Source organism: Phyllostomus discolor, chromosome 1, assembly GCF_004126475.2.
Source record: "Phyllostomus discolor isolate MPI-MPIP mPhyDis1 chromosome 1, mPhyDis1.pri.v3, whole genome shotgun sequence".
Taxonomy (NCBI): Eukaryota; Metazoa; Chordata; class Mammalia; order Chiroptera; family Phyllostomidae; genus Phyllostomus; species Phyllostomus discolor.
The window spans coordinates 74,351,386-74,365,014 of NC_040903.2; the positions used below are offsets into that span (position 1 = coordinate 74,351,386).

General features: G+C 41.0%; 1 protein-coding gene across 1 annotated transcript in view; it reads left to right on the forward strand.

Moving 5' to 3' along the window:
- The first annotated feature begins 631 nt into the window (after window positions 1–631).
- The window catches only part of IL2RA (interleukin 2 receptor subunit alpha), a 58,863-nt gene continuing 45,865 nt past the window's right edge, over window positions 632–13,629 (forward strand). The window contains exon 1 of the mRNA XM_036024905.1: window positions 632–998. Within this exon, the coding sequence (XP_035880798.1) occupies window positions 935–998 (64 nt within the window). The 5' untranslated portion in view covers window positions 632–934. The remainder of the gene's footprint in view (window positions 999–13,629) is intronic.

Consider the following 13,629-nt stretch of genomic DNA (forward strand, 5'->3'; position numbering starts at 1 on the left):
ATGATTGTTAATGGACATGAATTTCCAGATAGCAAAACACAGTCAACCACTTCATGAAAACCAGGAGAGAGTTCTCTGAGAATTAAACTAGGAAGCAAGATTTAATTCACAAAAAGTCCAGAGTTTAAAACCAAAAAGAAAGACTAATCTGAAGGTAAAATATGAAATGGCAACTCACATTTGGAAACACAGGACATCCTGGTAAAATGACTATGACTAGTATTAATTATAATCTTGAGGATTCTCCATGAATTCTGAGTATGGGTCAGTCTGCTGATTTCTCTTCAAATACCTGAATATTGGAGACCCGTCCTTACATCAGGACTTTTAAAGGGATCAGTGATCAGATAGCTTTAGGAAATTGCCATCTATGGCCAAGGACCCTCTTCCATGCTCTTGGCATGGCCATGCTCCACCATCTTGTGTGGCCCCTGCTAACTTCTCTTGGAGCTGCAAGTCTGCGGGAAGACCTCAATTTCTTGGTGACGTCAATTATGAAGTGCTAGATGAGACCACTGCCAAGAAGTGCTTGCTCACCCTCCTTTCACAAGCAGGGGAATCTCCCTTTCCTGTTCTGGGTGAAGCTGAAGAAGACTCATCAACAAAGTCCAATCCTTCTCACCAATTTCAGCCCACACCTCCCAGCAACTGAACTTGAAAAACACCTGGTTGAAACCACTTCCTATCTGAGACTAGAGAAGAGACTGCCAGACACGATTTCCTGACTGAACAAATCAGCCTAACACTTATAAAGTACAACTCCTGACTGTCATAGAGACTGGAAGGACCAGCAAGGATGACAACCTAATGGACGGATCCCTTTGTCTCCCATCTTCCCAGCACAATGCTAACAAGAGGCTGACAGGAAACCCCGAATTTTGCAGAGAAAGATCTTCTCTTCACTGCCGCTAAGTCTATCCCAGGTGCCAAGAAGATGGAGCGAAGCTTGCTGATGTGGAGGTTCTTCACATTCATCGTGGTAACTGACTGCGTGATAGGTAAGGGGTCACGGGTGCCCTCAGGAGTGTGGAAAGGCTAATGGGTGTTATATCTCCCCAACCACAGAATCACAGAGGGCACCAAATAGAAGGGGCAGAAAAGGGGTTTGAATCCTGGGCTGTATTTCTTGTCCATGACCCTCTGGGGCTCCATTTCATGCCTCAGTTACCCCTGATCCATATAAGAGCTAGGAATGGTGGACTCTCCTATGACTCAAGGTCTTTGACAGTTAATTCTGGAATGAATCAAGGGGCCTGGTGTTTTAAAAGAAATTTTCTTTTATTTCTCCATGGATTTAGTTTCCTGCCTCACTTACCAGCTGTTAAAATAATACTAAAAATCTGCTAGAAATAACTCTAAAACCATGTAAATGTGCCTGTGATGTCAGTACCTTATATATGAAATATTGGGATAATTCAAGATCCCAGAATAGTTTAGGTTCAAGGATGTATACTTTCTTTTTCACTGCTTAAATCATACCTAGGAAGCTCATTATAGGTGCAACTCTATAGAAATTTTGGAAATATAAGAATGCTCATTTTCAGAACACTACTTTTTCTTATGTTCTTGTGTGTGCACTATATGTATGTGTATATGATATTTTATATATGCAAATTTCGTATTTCATTCATCCTTCAAATGTGTTTTGTCAAAGTTTTTTTTTTAAAGAAATAACCACCAACTTTTACCTCAAACCATCCTTCTTAATTGAGTGTGAATTTTCTAATGACTTCTTCTCTTGCTTACCTAGAAAGAAAGCTAAGGTAGCAAAGTCTGTAATTTCATACCCTTGTTTTCTAGATATAAAAGTATGGGTGAAAGTAGGCTTGCTATACAGTGGTTTGTATGGAAAATAATACAATAATTAATAAATAATAATACAAGAATAAAGTCTGTGTTTCACATACAACTATAAACCTATTTTTCCCACCCCTATATGATAATCAAACTGGCTACAAAATGATGTGTCAATAAGTGAAACACAGTTGTGCATGGAGTCCTTTTCCTTGTTTTGGGGAAGTGGCAAAGTTATGTTGGGCTGTGAACTAACCCAGGTGTAAGTACTTCTTCACTTTGGAGCTGAAGTGGGTATGATTTTAGGGGTGCTTCGAATGTAATTTCTGTCTTATCAGGGTCTTTGCAAAGTGGGAGGTCAGTCCAAGCCAGAACAGAGGAGTCTTTACAATTATTCATGCCCTATTCCTGGGAAACACATTTCAAGTAAGCTCATGTTATTGCTAACAAGTTATGACTTATCTGAGGATATGAATGTTCTTGGTGGCAGCAGGGCAATTAGAAGTATTATGAGGACTCTTTCATTCACTCAGTCCTCCAAAAATTTATTCAATACCTTTATTCCCCTTTTCAGTACTATAGAAAATATAAAAATAAACAAGACACTCTCTATCCTTAAGAGATTTGTAACCTAGTGAAAGGGAGAAAGGCATAGATATAATAACAGTAATACACTAATAAAGTTGAAATATGAAGATCTATGGGATCAGGAAGCTACAGAGGTGGTTTCACAAAGGTAGCATGCAAGTAGAGCCTTGATGGATTAGTAAATTCCCATAAGTGGAGATTCCAGACAGGGAGGACCCGATGAGCAAAGGCAATGGATCATTGGGAAAGCATGTGGTCTGCTGTGGCCCTGAGCATGGGACAGTGAGGTGAGGACATTGGGAATTAAGACTGGAAAGGTAGGATGGGGTCAAATGAATGACCCAAGGCCTTGGTTAACAGGTCAAAATTTTTTAACTTCATTTGGTAGTCAATAAAAGACTACTAGAATATATAAAATTATCATTTATAACATACCTTCTATTGCCAGATATATGCCTTATTTTAATCTTCATAATGATTTTGCAGTGTAGATGTCACAAATCCACTAGATGAAGAACACAAAACTTGGAAGTCACACAGGCAGTGACAGAGCTGAGGCTCAAACCCAGGTCTCTCTTGCTTGTGCTCTTTCTGTTTTGTTCACTCCAGACAGAGTCAGAGCTCCACGGAAAAGACTCTGGCAAAGAGTGGAAGGACATTAGGTGCACAGAGGCAGTTCATGAGGCTCTTGAAATAGTCCAATCCAGAGGCAAGTGAGAACTTGGTGGCTAAAGAGAGTGAAATGGGTTGGGTAAAAAATAATCTCATCTCAGGCTTTATTCTCCAAGAACTCAGCCCTTAAGCAATTCTTTATTCCTCAGGGGAAAGGTCTCCAACAAAATCAAACATTGTCAACAGACACAATTTCTAGCTGATTCATGAGGCAGGTTTTCATTCTGAAAGTTTCCAAAGCCACCATTTAAAATTGTGATGGGTTACAGGGGATGTATTAATAAACTTGGGTGTTTTTAGTCTCTATATTACTGGGTCCTGGGATGTGGTTAAAAGAGAATTCTCCTGATATTACCAACACAGCACATTATTGAAGGCATTGTTCTCAGAACTGTGGAAATTCTGAGAGTTTATCTATGCCTTGATCACCTTTCTTTCATTCTAGGAATTCTGTGATCAAATCTTCATCCCTTAGACTCAAAAATAAAAAAACAAAAAAAAGGTATGGAAACACATAAAGATGATATTTCTAATTATCCTTTCTTATAAAGATTATTGCCCACACTGGAATTTCCCATTTTCACATTTGTCATTAAAACACAAAATGTTTAACTCTTCACAGTTAATCATTCAATTTCTCTAGATCCTAAAATGTTATTACCACTGTTATATTACTCACCTTCAAGATACACCTTGGTGCTCCAGCCTTGGTTGGAGCATTGTCCCATACACCAAAAAGTTGTGGATTCAATCCCCAGTCAGGGCACATACCTAGGTTGTGGGTTTCATCCCCAGTCAGTCATGTTGGGAGGCAACTGATGGATGTTTCTCTCTCACGTTGATGTCTCCCTCTCTCTTTCTTTTCCTCTCTCTCTAAAACCACTAAGCATATAGTTGGATGAAGATTTTTTTAAAAAGATATACTTTGGTGGGCCCTGGAGGGACAGCTCAGTTAGAGTGTGTTCCTGATATGCAAAGTCTGTGGGTTTGATCCCTGGTCAGGGCACAAAGAAGAATCAGCCAACAAATGCATAAATAAATGGAACAACAAGTCAATCCCTCCCTCACTTCCCGACCCCTCTCTCAAATCACTAAATAAAAAAGACAAAAAAAAAAAAAAAGAGATACACCTTGGTGAAAAAGGGCTTTGGTAAGCATAGAGAGTACCTCATAAAATAGTTGCTACTTTCTTTAAAACAGTGTGTCTTAAATAGACAGTGCTGTATATCAGCCATACCTATGGTCCATTTTAGACTTGAGAAAACTGAGGCATAAAAGAGTTGACTTTGCTAACAGACAGTTAGAGATGCTAGTAAAGAACTATGGATGAGCTCTACAACCCCACCATATGACCCCACTCTTCTCAAACAGAAGTATTCTTAAACTTTTAAAGCTAAATCCTTGAGTATTCTGGATAGTTCTGCATAATTTCTTGTTGAAGTCATTCTTTTAATAGCTAGAGTCACCTTCAAGTCAGGCTATCTCTCAATACAGTGGCCATTCAAGTTAATTTCCCTCCTCTTCTCATTGCTCAATGATCAGTAGAAACCTTAAAAATAGACAGAGTTCCTTTAGGCAGTGGGGCAAGTCACCTGAGGTCAGTGGAGAGAAGAATTAGAGGGAAATTGAACTTTTCAGGGAGTTAATAGAGGGTCAAAACACCTCTTTACAAGCATTGTTGGAGAACTAAAGAAAAGACATGTGAAGGATGTGATTTTTTACAAATTTCTATACCTCCCAGGTCTTCAGTTTCTCTCTGTACAATAAAAATGTTGGTAGAGATGATTTTGAGGCCTCCTTCCAGTCTGTCAGGAATTCTGAAAAGGGAAAAGGAAATAAACTTGGCTTAAAAGGCATTTTCAAGCTGAGGTACTTGTGGATGAAAAAGTTTCCAAACTTAAGACATACAAAACAAGGTCTGAGTTAAGAGACCTGTGAGTGTCAAAGTACTCACGCTAACATCTCACTGTAGGTTATTTCCAACTCTCTCCACTGCACTCAAGCATGACCCAGTGCTTCCGTAATTGTTGCAGCTGTCCATGTCAAGGCAAAGACACCACTAATGTTGGTGAGACCTTCTGCTGATTCTCGTTAAAGGAGTTTTTGCCTGAAAACATTTCCTTATTTCTCACAGGAGAGGTCTTACTTGAGTGGGAACCTACTCCTCTTCTGTTTATCCCAGGCCATTCCCTGTGAGAAAAGGAAAGTATTTTAATTCAATTGATTGCTTCAAAAAGTTATAAGCCCTTCACCCATGAAAATGTTCAAATAGGCACTGACTGGCCACTTCTGAGGGATGCCATGGGGGGTGCACATGCTGGCCGGGAAGGTGGACAGGGTGGCACTCAGGCTCCTTCCCACTTATCTATTATGGTTCTCTTCTACTGCCTTCCAACCACTATTTTTCACTTCTCCTCCTAGAAAATGAAACTAGGGATGTGTGATTTTCATACTTTTCAAATCCAAAAGCATCCAGATCACATCTAAGTGTGGATTCTTGGTTTTAACCCACTGACTGCTCCCCCACCCCAAACTTTGGGCAGCAACGACAAATACAAAAGGAAGGGAAGGTGATTGAGGCTGGGTGAGGGGAAGCCACTAGAGAGGTAAAATTTGAATCATGGGTTTATCTGTACAGGGGGGCACAAAGGTAGGTTTACAGTTTTTCTTCTGGAAAGCAACACAATAATTAATAAATAGTAATACAAGAATAAGCTCTGTTTCACGTACTTACAATGGTAAACTTAACTTTTGCCCAACCCTGTATTTGGTGAACTTCCAAAACACAAACACTCAGAGTGAAGAGCTCTTCCACTCCTGTCCTCTCCACAAAAACATGGTCTCCCTTTCTCTGGAAGCACCTTAGCAGATCCTACATGAAAATTTGTCAAAAATGAGAAGAGATGTCCCAAACCAAGCAGAAAGCTGAAGTAGTGGGCTCTGATCCCTTGGGTGTCAAATCTAGGATTCCTTCCACCTGGACTGACAATGTGTAGCCACCTTGGCATCAGTCTATGGCCCACCAGGGAGCCTTCTGTTACTGGGGATCTCTATGCTTCCCGAGACCCTCTTCTTCTGTTCAATTCTTTGTCTAGGCAGGTATAGGGAGAGATTGGAGAGCCTTAAAGAGCTTCCTCATATCCTGCCTTCCTCTTGGTGCCCCTCTCTGATTATTTCTACAGTTTGGTTTGGTAAAGTCAGCTGCTGCCCCAGGTGGCATCAATGGGGCCAAAAAGAAAACAAGAAAGCCCTGAGAACCTCACTACACAAAGATGATCCTCATCTATGGCTCCTATATCCACAGTCTGAATTTCTCAACAGGAAAAACAGTGTGATAGCAACAATTCGTCTAGCTTTTGGTTCTTAATCTTATTTGAGTGGTGAATCCTTGAGAAAATGTGATGAGATCTATTAACTGTTTCCTTAGAAAAAAATGTGCATACCCACCCAATTTTGAATATAATTCTTGGATTTAAACCCTCTTTGTAAACCAGGGTTCCCAGGCAAGACCTCTGATTCCATTATTTGACATCTTAAGACTCATTGTCATGAATAGAGAGAATGAGATACAGGAAGTCACTCTCCCTGGTAAGGGAACTATAAATGGCAAGGGCCACCTAAGAGGCTTGGTGCCTAGAGAAGAGAGAAATAAAGGGTACCATGGAAGTAAAGGGTATCCCAGGCAAGCAAGAAAAGTGACAAAGCCAGGACTACAACCTAGACTTCCTAAATTTCAGTCCAATGTTCCCTGCATTTCTTTACATAGATTCTCAAAGACATGCACCCACCCATCCATTCACACATCAGGTTTACTGAGATGACAAAAGTGACAGCCCTTGCCCTCAAACTGCTTTTGGCCTAACAACAGGGATGAAACATCTGCTGAGCAATTCTTGTCTTGAAGACTGACAAGGGAAGCCAACAGTATTTGCCAATGAGTCAACAACCCATCTCTGAATCCCCCCACCAGGCTTTCAAATAAGTCATCCATTTAGGGGAAAAGAGTGATATAATTGTCTCTAGGGATTTTAGGTATTTTCCACTCTAAGATTACTCAGATAGTTTTTGGCTATTTTGACTTGCTTTGAGGTTACTCTGGGATATGATACCATCAATAAGGAAACACAAGTCCCACTGGGAAAAGTATTTAGAGTGGTGGTTCCCAGCACCAACTGCACATTGTGTGCACCTGGGATGCTTTAACAAATGTCTATCCCCTACTGCAGAATAAGTAAGATTAATTAGTTAAAATTCTCTGGGGTTGAGAACTGGACACAACAGTAAGTTTTAAAAAGTTCCTCAATGATTCAACATGAAGTTAAGATTGAAATCCACAAAATAATGATTCCTATTTTAGTATGACTCTCTGATTCCCTTTCTATTCACTAAGAATGAGTGCTCTAGTGAAGTACTTCCCAAAATTTAATGTATTTACAAGTCGCCTGTGGATATTGTTATGAAGCAGAATCTGATTCAGGATGTCTCGGGGAGGGGCTGGGATTCTGTTTCAGACAGGCTCCTACATGAGGCCCATGTTGTTGGTGCATGGACCTCATTTTGAGTAGTAAGCATCACGTGAGAGAAGAAAAATGAGTTGTGTCTACCCACACAAAACTTGCAGTTAAAATGGGCAAACCAATCTGAGAAAGATTCAAGATCAAATTTTGTATAGTAGTATGTAGCAAAAAATTGACACATGCCATAACGATCATATTAAGTGGATAATATGCTTCCTGGAGAGTTAGGAAAAGCTTCTCATAGGAGATGGTCCTGGGACTTAATGGCTCTGAATTTGTGCTTGTGAATATCAGGAGATGGGTTGGAGGATGGTGTTTTCTAATGATTTTGCTAAAGTTGCATACATGGAGCATGCTCTGTGGGTAACAAACTAAAAATTGAGGAGTTTATCAGGGCAATGAAATAGATGATTCATATTTCACATACATACATACACATATATACATATATGAGCATTTGTGCATATGTGTGTGTGCTGAGCAAAATGAGGCTCAAATGGCTAGTGATTTAAAAAAATACTTTTTCTCATATAAAAAGCATCTGAGTGCTCCTCATCTCACTTTAATCCTCTAGTGTCTATACACGTCATTGGTACCTGGTAAACTTTATTCACCCAATAGATCACTGGATCATCATCACCAGAGCCACATGACACCTCTGGCTAACAGTCAGGAAGGCCAGGAGCTTATTTTCCCACATTCAAATTTCACCCCTGACCCAGCCCCAGCTGACCACATGCCAGTACCTACAGTCTCAGCTATCCATTCTGACAGCTCCACCTACACTCCCCACCACTCAATTCCTGGGGCATTGGGGGGGGGGGGGGTGGTCACCATGCTGGGAGGAAGGCAAAGGGAAGGAGTAAGCTGCTGATCAGAAGCCTGTGTTTCTGGCAGGCTGGCCCACAATGGCAGGAAAGGGTCAGATCAGTCCGACACAATTTTGTGACTGCTTTCTCCCTTTCCAAGCTGTCCTCACACCTCTCATTCCAGATACAGTGAAAGAATAGGCTGGTGTCAGACTAGGAGAAGTTGAGTATTTTTTCCTCAAAAAAAAAAAAAGGGAAAAGGAACATGTTTCTGAAGATAAAAGGGAAGTTCTAAGTAGGCAATTGGTTTCTTTACCCAAAAGAGCATGGAAAATTAACTAGTTTCCAGTAGGCACTGATCGCCTATAGTGAGAGAGAAAGGTGAACCAATGAGTGAGGTGTGAACAGGAAAACAGATGGCTGGTTTAGGCAGATTGAGCATGAATACTGAGACCAATATCAATTTTCCTTTCAGGCTCATTTGCTTTCAACTTGTTCCAAGAAACATTTTGAACTGTAATGATAATAACACGAGTGACTATTCATATTTTATAGGCTATCTTTTCGACATTGTGTGAAAATGTAGCATTACTTCAGTTAATCCTTATTATCCCCACTTTACACCTGGCTACCTGAGGCTCATAGAGGTTAAATAAGCAGCCCAATGACACACAACTAGGCTCTGAGCCAGGCAGTCTCATTCCAGAGCCTGTGTTCTTCGCTATTCTTCTAAACTGCTTCTAAAAGCCAAAGATATATGTGTTGTATTGACAAAGTTTATTTTCATTGTGAGGCATATCCCACTGCTTCTGTGGTTTTGCATAAATTAATGTGCCTGTGACTACAGAAACCTACCCATGATGCCATGGAGCTGTCCCCCTAATGTACTGGAGGAACCGGTCTCTTAGGGTCCATCAGGTCCTTGGAGTCTGACATTCTCTGAACCTTGCATTCTACTTCAGTGCTCGTTCTACCCCCAAAAGAGCAGTTTGCGATGCCTTTCTTGTATTTCACTGTGCTTCAAAGAAACTTCAGTCGGGCCAAGTCTGCCCCAGCCGCCCACAAAACAGAGGAAATTCTGAGCACCTCCGGGCATGATTCAACCACACCATGTTCAGGAATTGCCATTTCTGCCCACGGAATCACCCACTCTTTTCTGTTTGGGACAGAAATAGATACCTCCTTCAGCAGCCTCACTGCTTTCTGTACTCTCAGCAATAAAAAAACAAAGGCAAGGATAGGTGGGTGCTTCTAAGGCAACATGGTGGGAGTTTTCCCTGCTGAGAAGGTTTTCATAGTAAAAATGATCTTGCCAAGGCAGAGTCAACACACAGGATGGGTGGGACAGGTGGAAGAGGGAAGCCATAAGGTGACTGGGGACAATCTTGCCTGTGGTCATTTGTTCCTTCCCTCCTTACTTCCGTAAGTAAGTAAGTATGTATTGAGCCACTACTATGTGCCAGATAGAGCATAAGAGGTGAATGTAAACCAATCCTTGGTCTCCAGGAGCTCACCAGACAGCAGGGAAGAAGTACATTACACAGATAATTACAGCACAAGATCTAAGGTACAAGTGTGAAGAAAGAGTGATGGAACACACAGATGTTCATTCTTATTGCAAGTCCCCAAAACTGAAGTCAGTAACAGCCTCGTGTTTACACTATCATTTGGGACAAAATGAGGCTGAGCACATTAAGTCAGTATTAATAACTAAAATTATTAAAATCAATCAACACTGATTTTGAATTTGCAATACTTTATAGAGAGGATATGCAGAAGCCTTCTTTTGCTCAAGAAATTCCTTTACAAGAAAATGGGAACATTTGAGGTGGGGGTATCTACAGTCCTTTAAGATCAAACTGCTTGATTTCTCCCAAAGCCTCTAAGTCAGGGGTGTCAAACTCATTTTCAATGGGGAGGGGGCACATCAGCCTTGTGGTTGTCTTCCTGAATGTAATTTTGGACTGCATAAATGTAACTACTCCTTAATTAGGGGCAAGGAGCTTGGCGCTGCCGCCAGGTAGAAACAAGGTGCCAGGCTGGATAAAACAAGGTGGAGGGCCGGATTCAGCCCACGGACCTTGTGTTTGCCACCCGTGTTCTAAGTGGTTTGGAAGTCCCATTTACAGATGGTGCTAACTGCTCCCTCCCCAGCTGTGTGTGAGCAATTCCCCTGTACTAAACATCAGAAAGGACTTTCCTCTCCAAGGGAACTTAATCAGTTTAATTATATTATTATGTGCTTAAAAGAAAAGCAACAATGTTTCTTTAAAAAGTTTTTTTCTTTTTATTTCATGAAATGAGCCCTTTGGAGCAAAGTGGCCCATTTCCTCCTCAAAATATCAGTTATTATGATACCAAGAAAAGGGCGAAGGAATCATTTCTAAGAGTTTTGCTTGAAGTCCCCAAAACATAAGTTGACGTCAGCTTCTTCCTGTCTCAGAGCTCTGTGAGTTTCCCGGGAGTTTTGGGGGGGTGATGACTTTACACAAGGTTGCACATTTGACATCTTTCCTGGCTGTGGCCAGGGGTATCTCAGCTTCCCCCGCCGATGAGAGCAGGCAGAGCCTTCAAACCCAGCTGAGCCCTGTGTGGTATCTGTTTCCGGCCCCTGTGGTAGTGACACCTCTGTTCACCACCTAATTTAGAATAAAAGGATTTTGTAAAAAGAAAACTTATTTTAAGTGAAAAGCAAAACAAGCAACTACAAAAAAACCCCACCAAAACCCATTTTAAAGTAAAAGGGCAGTTTCCTCAGACATCCCGCTAACACCCAAGAGAACACTGTGACCGCAAATGGTTAGCATTTCAGCTCTCAGTATTTAATCATTTTGTCATTTATTTCACTTTTGGCTTTCACTGCATTCACAGATGGGGCCATAAATCTCAGTTTCCTTCTCCCAGGGGTTCTTTTTTTCCAAGTAAAAATTTTTTTTATTATGCTGTTACAGTTGTCCCATTTTCCCCCTTTGTCCCCCTCCCCTAGCGCCCCCCTTCCCTCTACTAATCCCCGCCCCTTAGTTCATATCCATGGTTCATGCCTGTAAGTTCTTTGGCTTCTCCCTTTCCTGTATTATTCTTAACATCTCCCTGTCTATTTTGTTCCCACCAATTACACTTATTCCTTGCACCATTTCTCCCTTTCTCCTCCTTCCTCCTCCCAGCTGATAACCCTCCAAATGATCCCCATAACTATGATTCTGTTCCTACCCTGGTTGTTCGCTTAGTTTTTTTTTTTTTAGGTTCAGTTATTGATAGTTGTGAGTTTGTTGTCATTTTAATGCTCATAGCTTTGATCTTCTTTTTTTTAAATAAGTCCTTTTAACATTTCATTTAATAATGGCTTGGTGATGATGAATTCCTTTAGCTTTATCTTGTCTGGGAAGCAGCTTATCTGCTCTTCCATTCAAAATTATAGGTTTGCTGGATAAAATAATCTTGGCTGTAGGTCCTTGCTTTTCATCACTTTGAATACTTCTTTCCAGCCCCTTCTTGCCTGCAAAGTTTCTTTTAAGAAATGAGCTGACTGTTACTCCTTTGTAAGTAACTCTCTGCTTTTCTCTTGCTGCTTGTAAGTTTCTCTGTTATCTTTAAACTTTGGCACTTTAAATATGATGTATCTTGCTGTGGTCCTCTTTGGTTCCAACTTTATTTGGACTCTCTGTGCTTCCTGAACTTGCATGTCTATTTCCTTCACTAAATTAGAGAAGTTTTTGTTCATTTTTTTTCAAATAGCTTTCAAATTTCTTACTCTTTCTCATCTCTTCTGGCACCCCTATGATGTGAATGTTGGCTCTCTTGAAGTTGTCCCAGAGGCTAATTATACTACCCCATACTACCCTCATTTTTTAAAATTCCTTTTTCTTCTTGTTGTTCTGATTGGTTATTTTTTGCTTCCTTATGTTTCCAAATCATTGATTTGATTCTCAGCTTTATCCACTCTATTGTTGTTCCCCTGTAAATTGTTCCTTATTTCAGTTAGTGAATCCTTCATTTCTGACTGTTTTTTGTTTTTTGTGGTTTTTTTTTTTTTTTTTTGCTGCTGAGGTCCTCATTATGTTCCTTGAGCATCCTTATAATCAGTGTTTTGAATTATGCATCTGATACATTGCTTATCTCCATTTCATTTAGCCTTTTTCCTGCAGTCTTTATCTACTATTTCATTTGGGCCATGTTTATTTTTCCCCTCATTTTGTCAGACTCTCCCAGGGGTTCTTGAATTTTACTTCTGTGGTCTGAGTTTGCCATATAGGCTGGTGCAGAAGCAACTTTGAGTCAGAGTGAGCTAGGATGCCTAAGCACCCTGCCTTCCTCCTCCTCATGTGATAGTAATTTTGGCTCCAGAGACTTTTTGTGGGCCAGTCAGGCACTAAGCTGCATACTCTGCATCTATTGTCTCACAGAATCCTCATAATAGCCCTGTGAGATTGATACCATTGTTATCATCCCCATTTTCCAGATGAAAAAACTGAGGTTATGAGGTCCAAGAAAGCAATGGAAGCAGGCTATCTGCTCTACTCTTGTACAAGGAAAGCAGCTGTCGGCAGGTATTGTTACTTCCCATGGCTTTTTATGCAAGGCTTCTATCTTTCATTTGAAGTTGTTTCTTGATCCATCTCCAAATTAATCTCTTCTGAAAGCAAATTTCATGATGACATTTCCCTGATCAAAGAGTTCAAATAATTTTCTGCTGTCTGTGGGACACATTTCCTCTGCCTGGCATCTAATATTCTTCCCTGGATATGCACATGCCCTCTGCACAGGGAGTACCCCAGCTCCATGCACCCCAGCCAGCAGCTCTTCTTCTTTTCTGCAGGCACAACTACTTCACCTGTGATTTCAAAGCTTGCCTGCTAGGGGAGTCTTACTTCCCCCCTTACTGGAATAATCTTCCACATCTCACCTACCTCCTTGGAATTCTGCCCAACTGGACAACATGTTGGGAGAGCAGAAAGGGCTCACGAATTAGGAAATCTACAGGCTTGAATTCAGACCCCAGCTTGAACTTGCATACCTCTCTTTTAAAGCAATCATTGAGTGCCATTCTCAGGCACTAGCAAGATGGTGAGATCAGAGGGACACGGTGCAATAAGCACAGCCCACAAAAATGGCAAGGTAGTCTGGGAATGCAGAGGACTGTCCTAAAACCAGGGCTGAGAGGGTCCAGGCAGCTTCCTAGGGAAAAATGGCAATGAGGAAGGTCTGTAGGTCAAGCAGGGGTCAAGAAAGAAAGTAGGAACTAAGTCTTA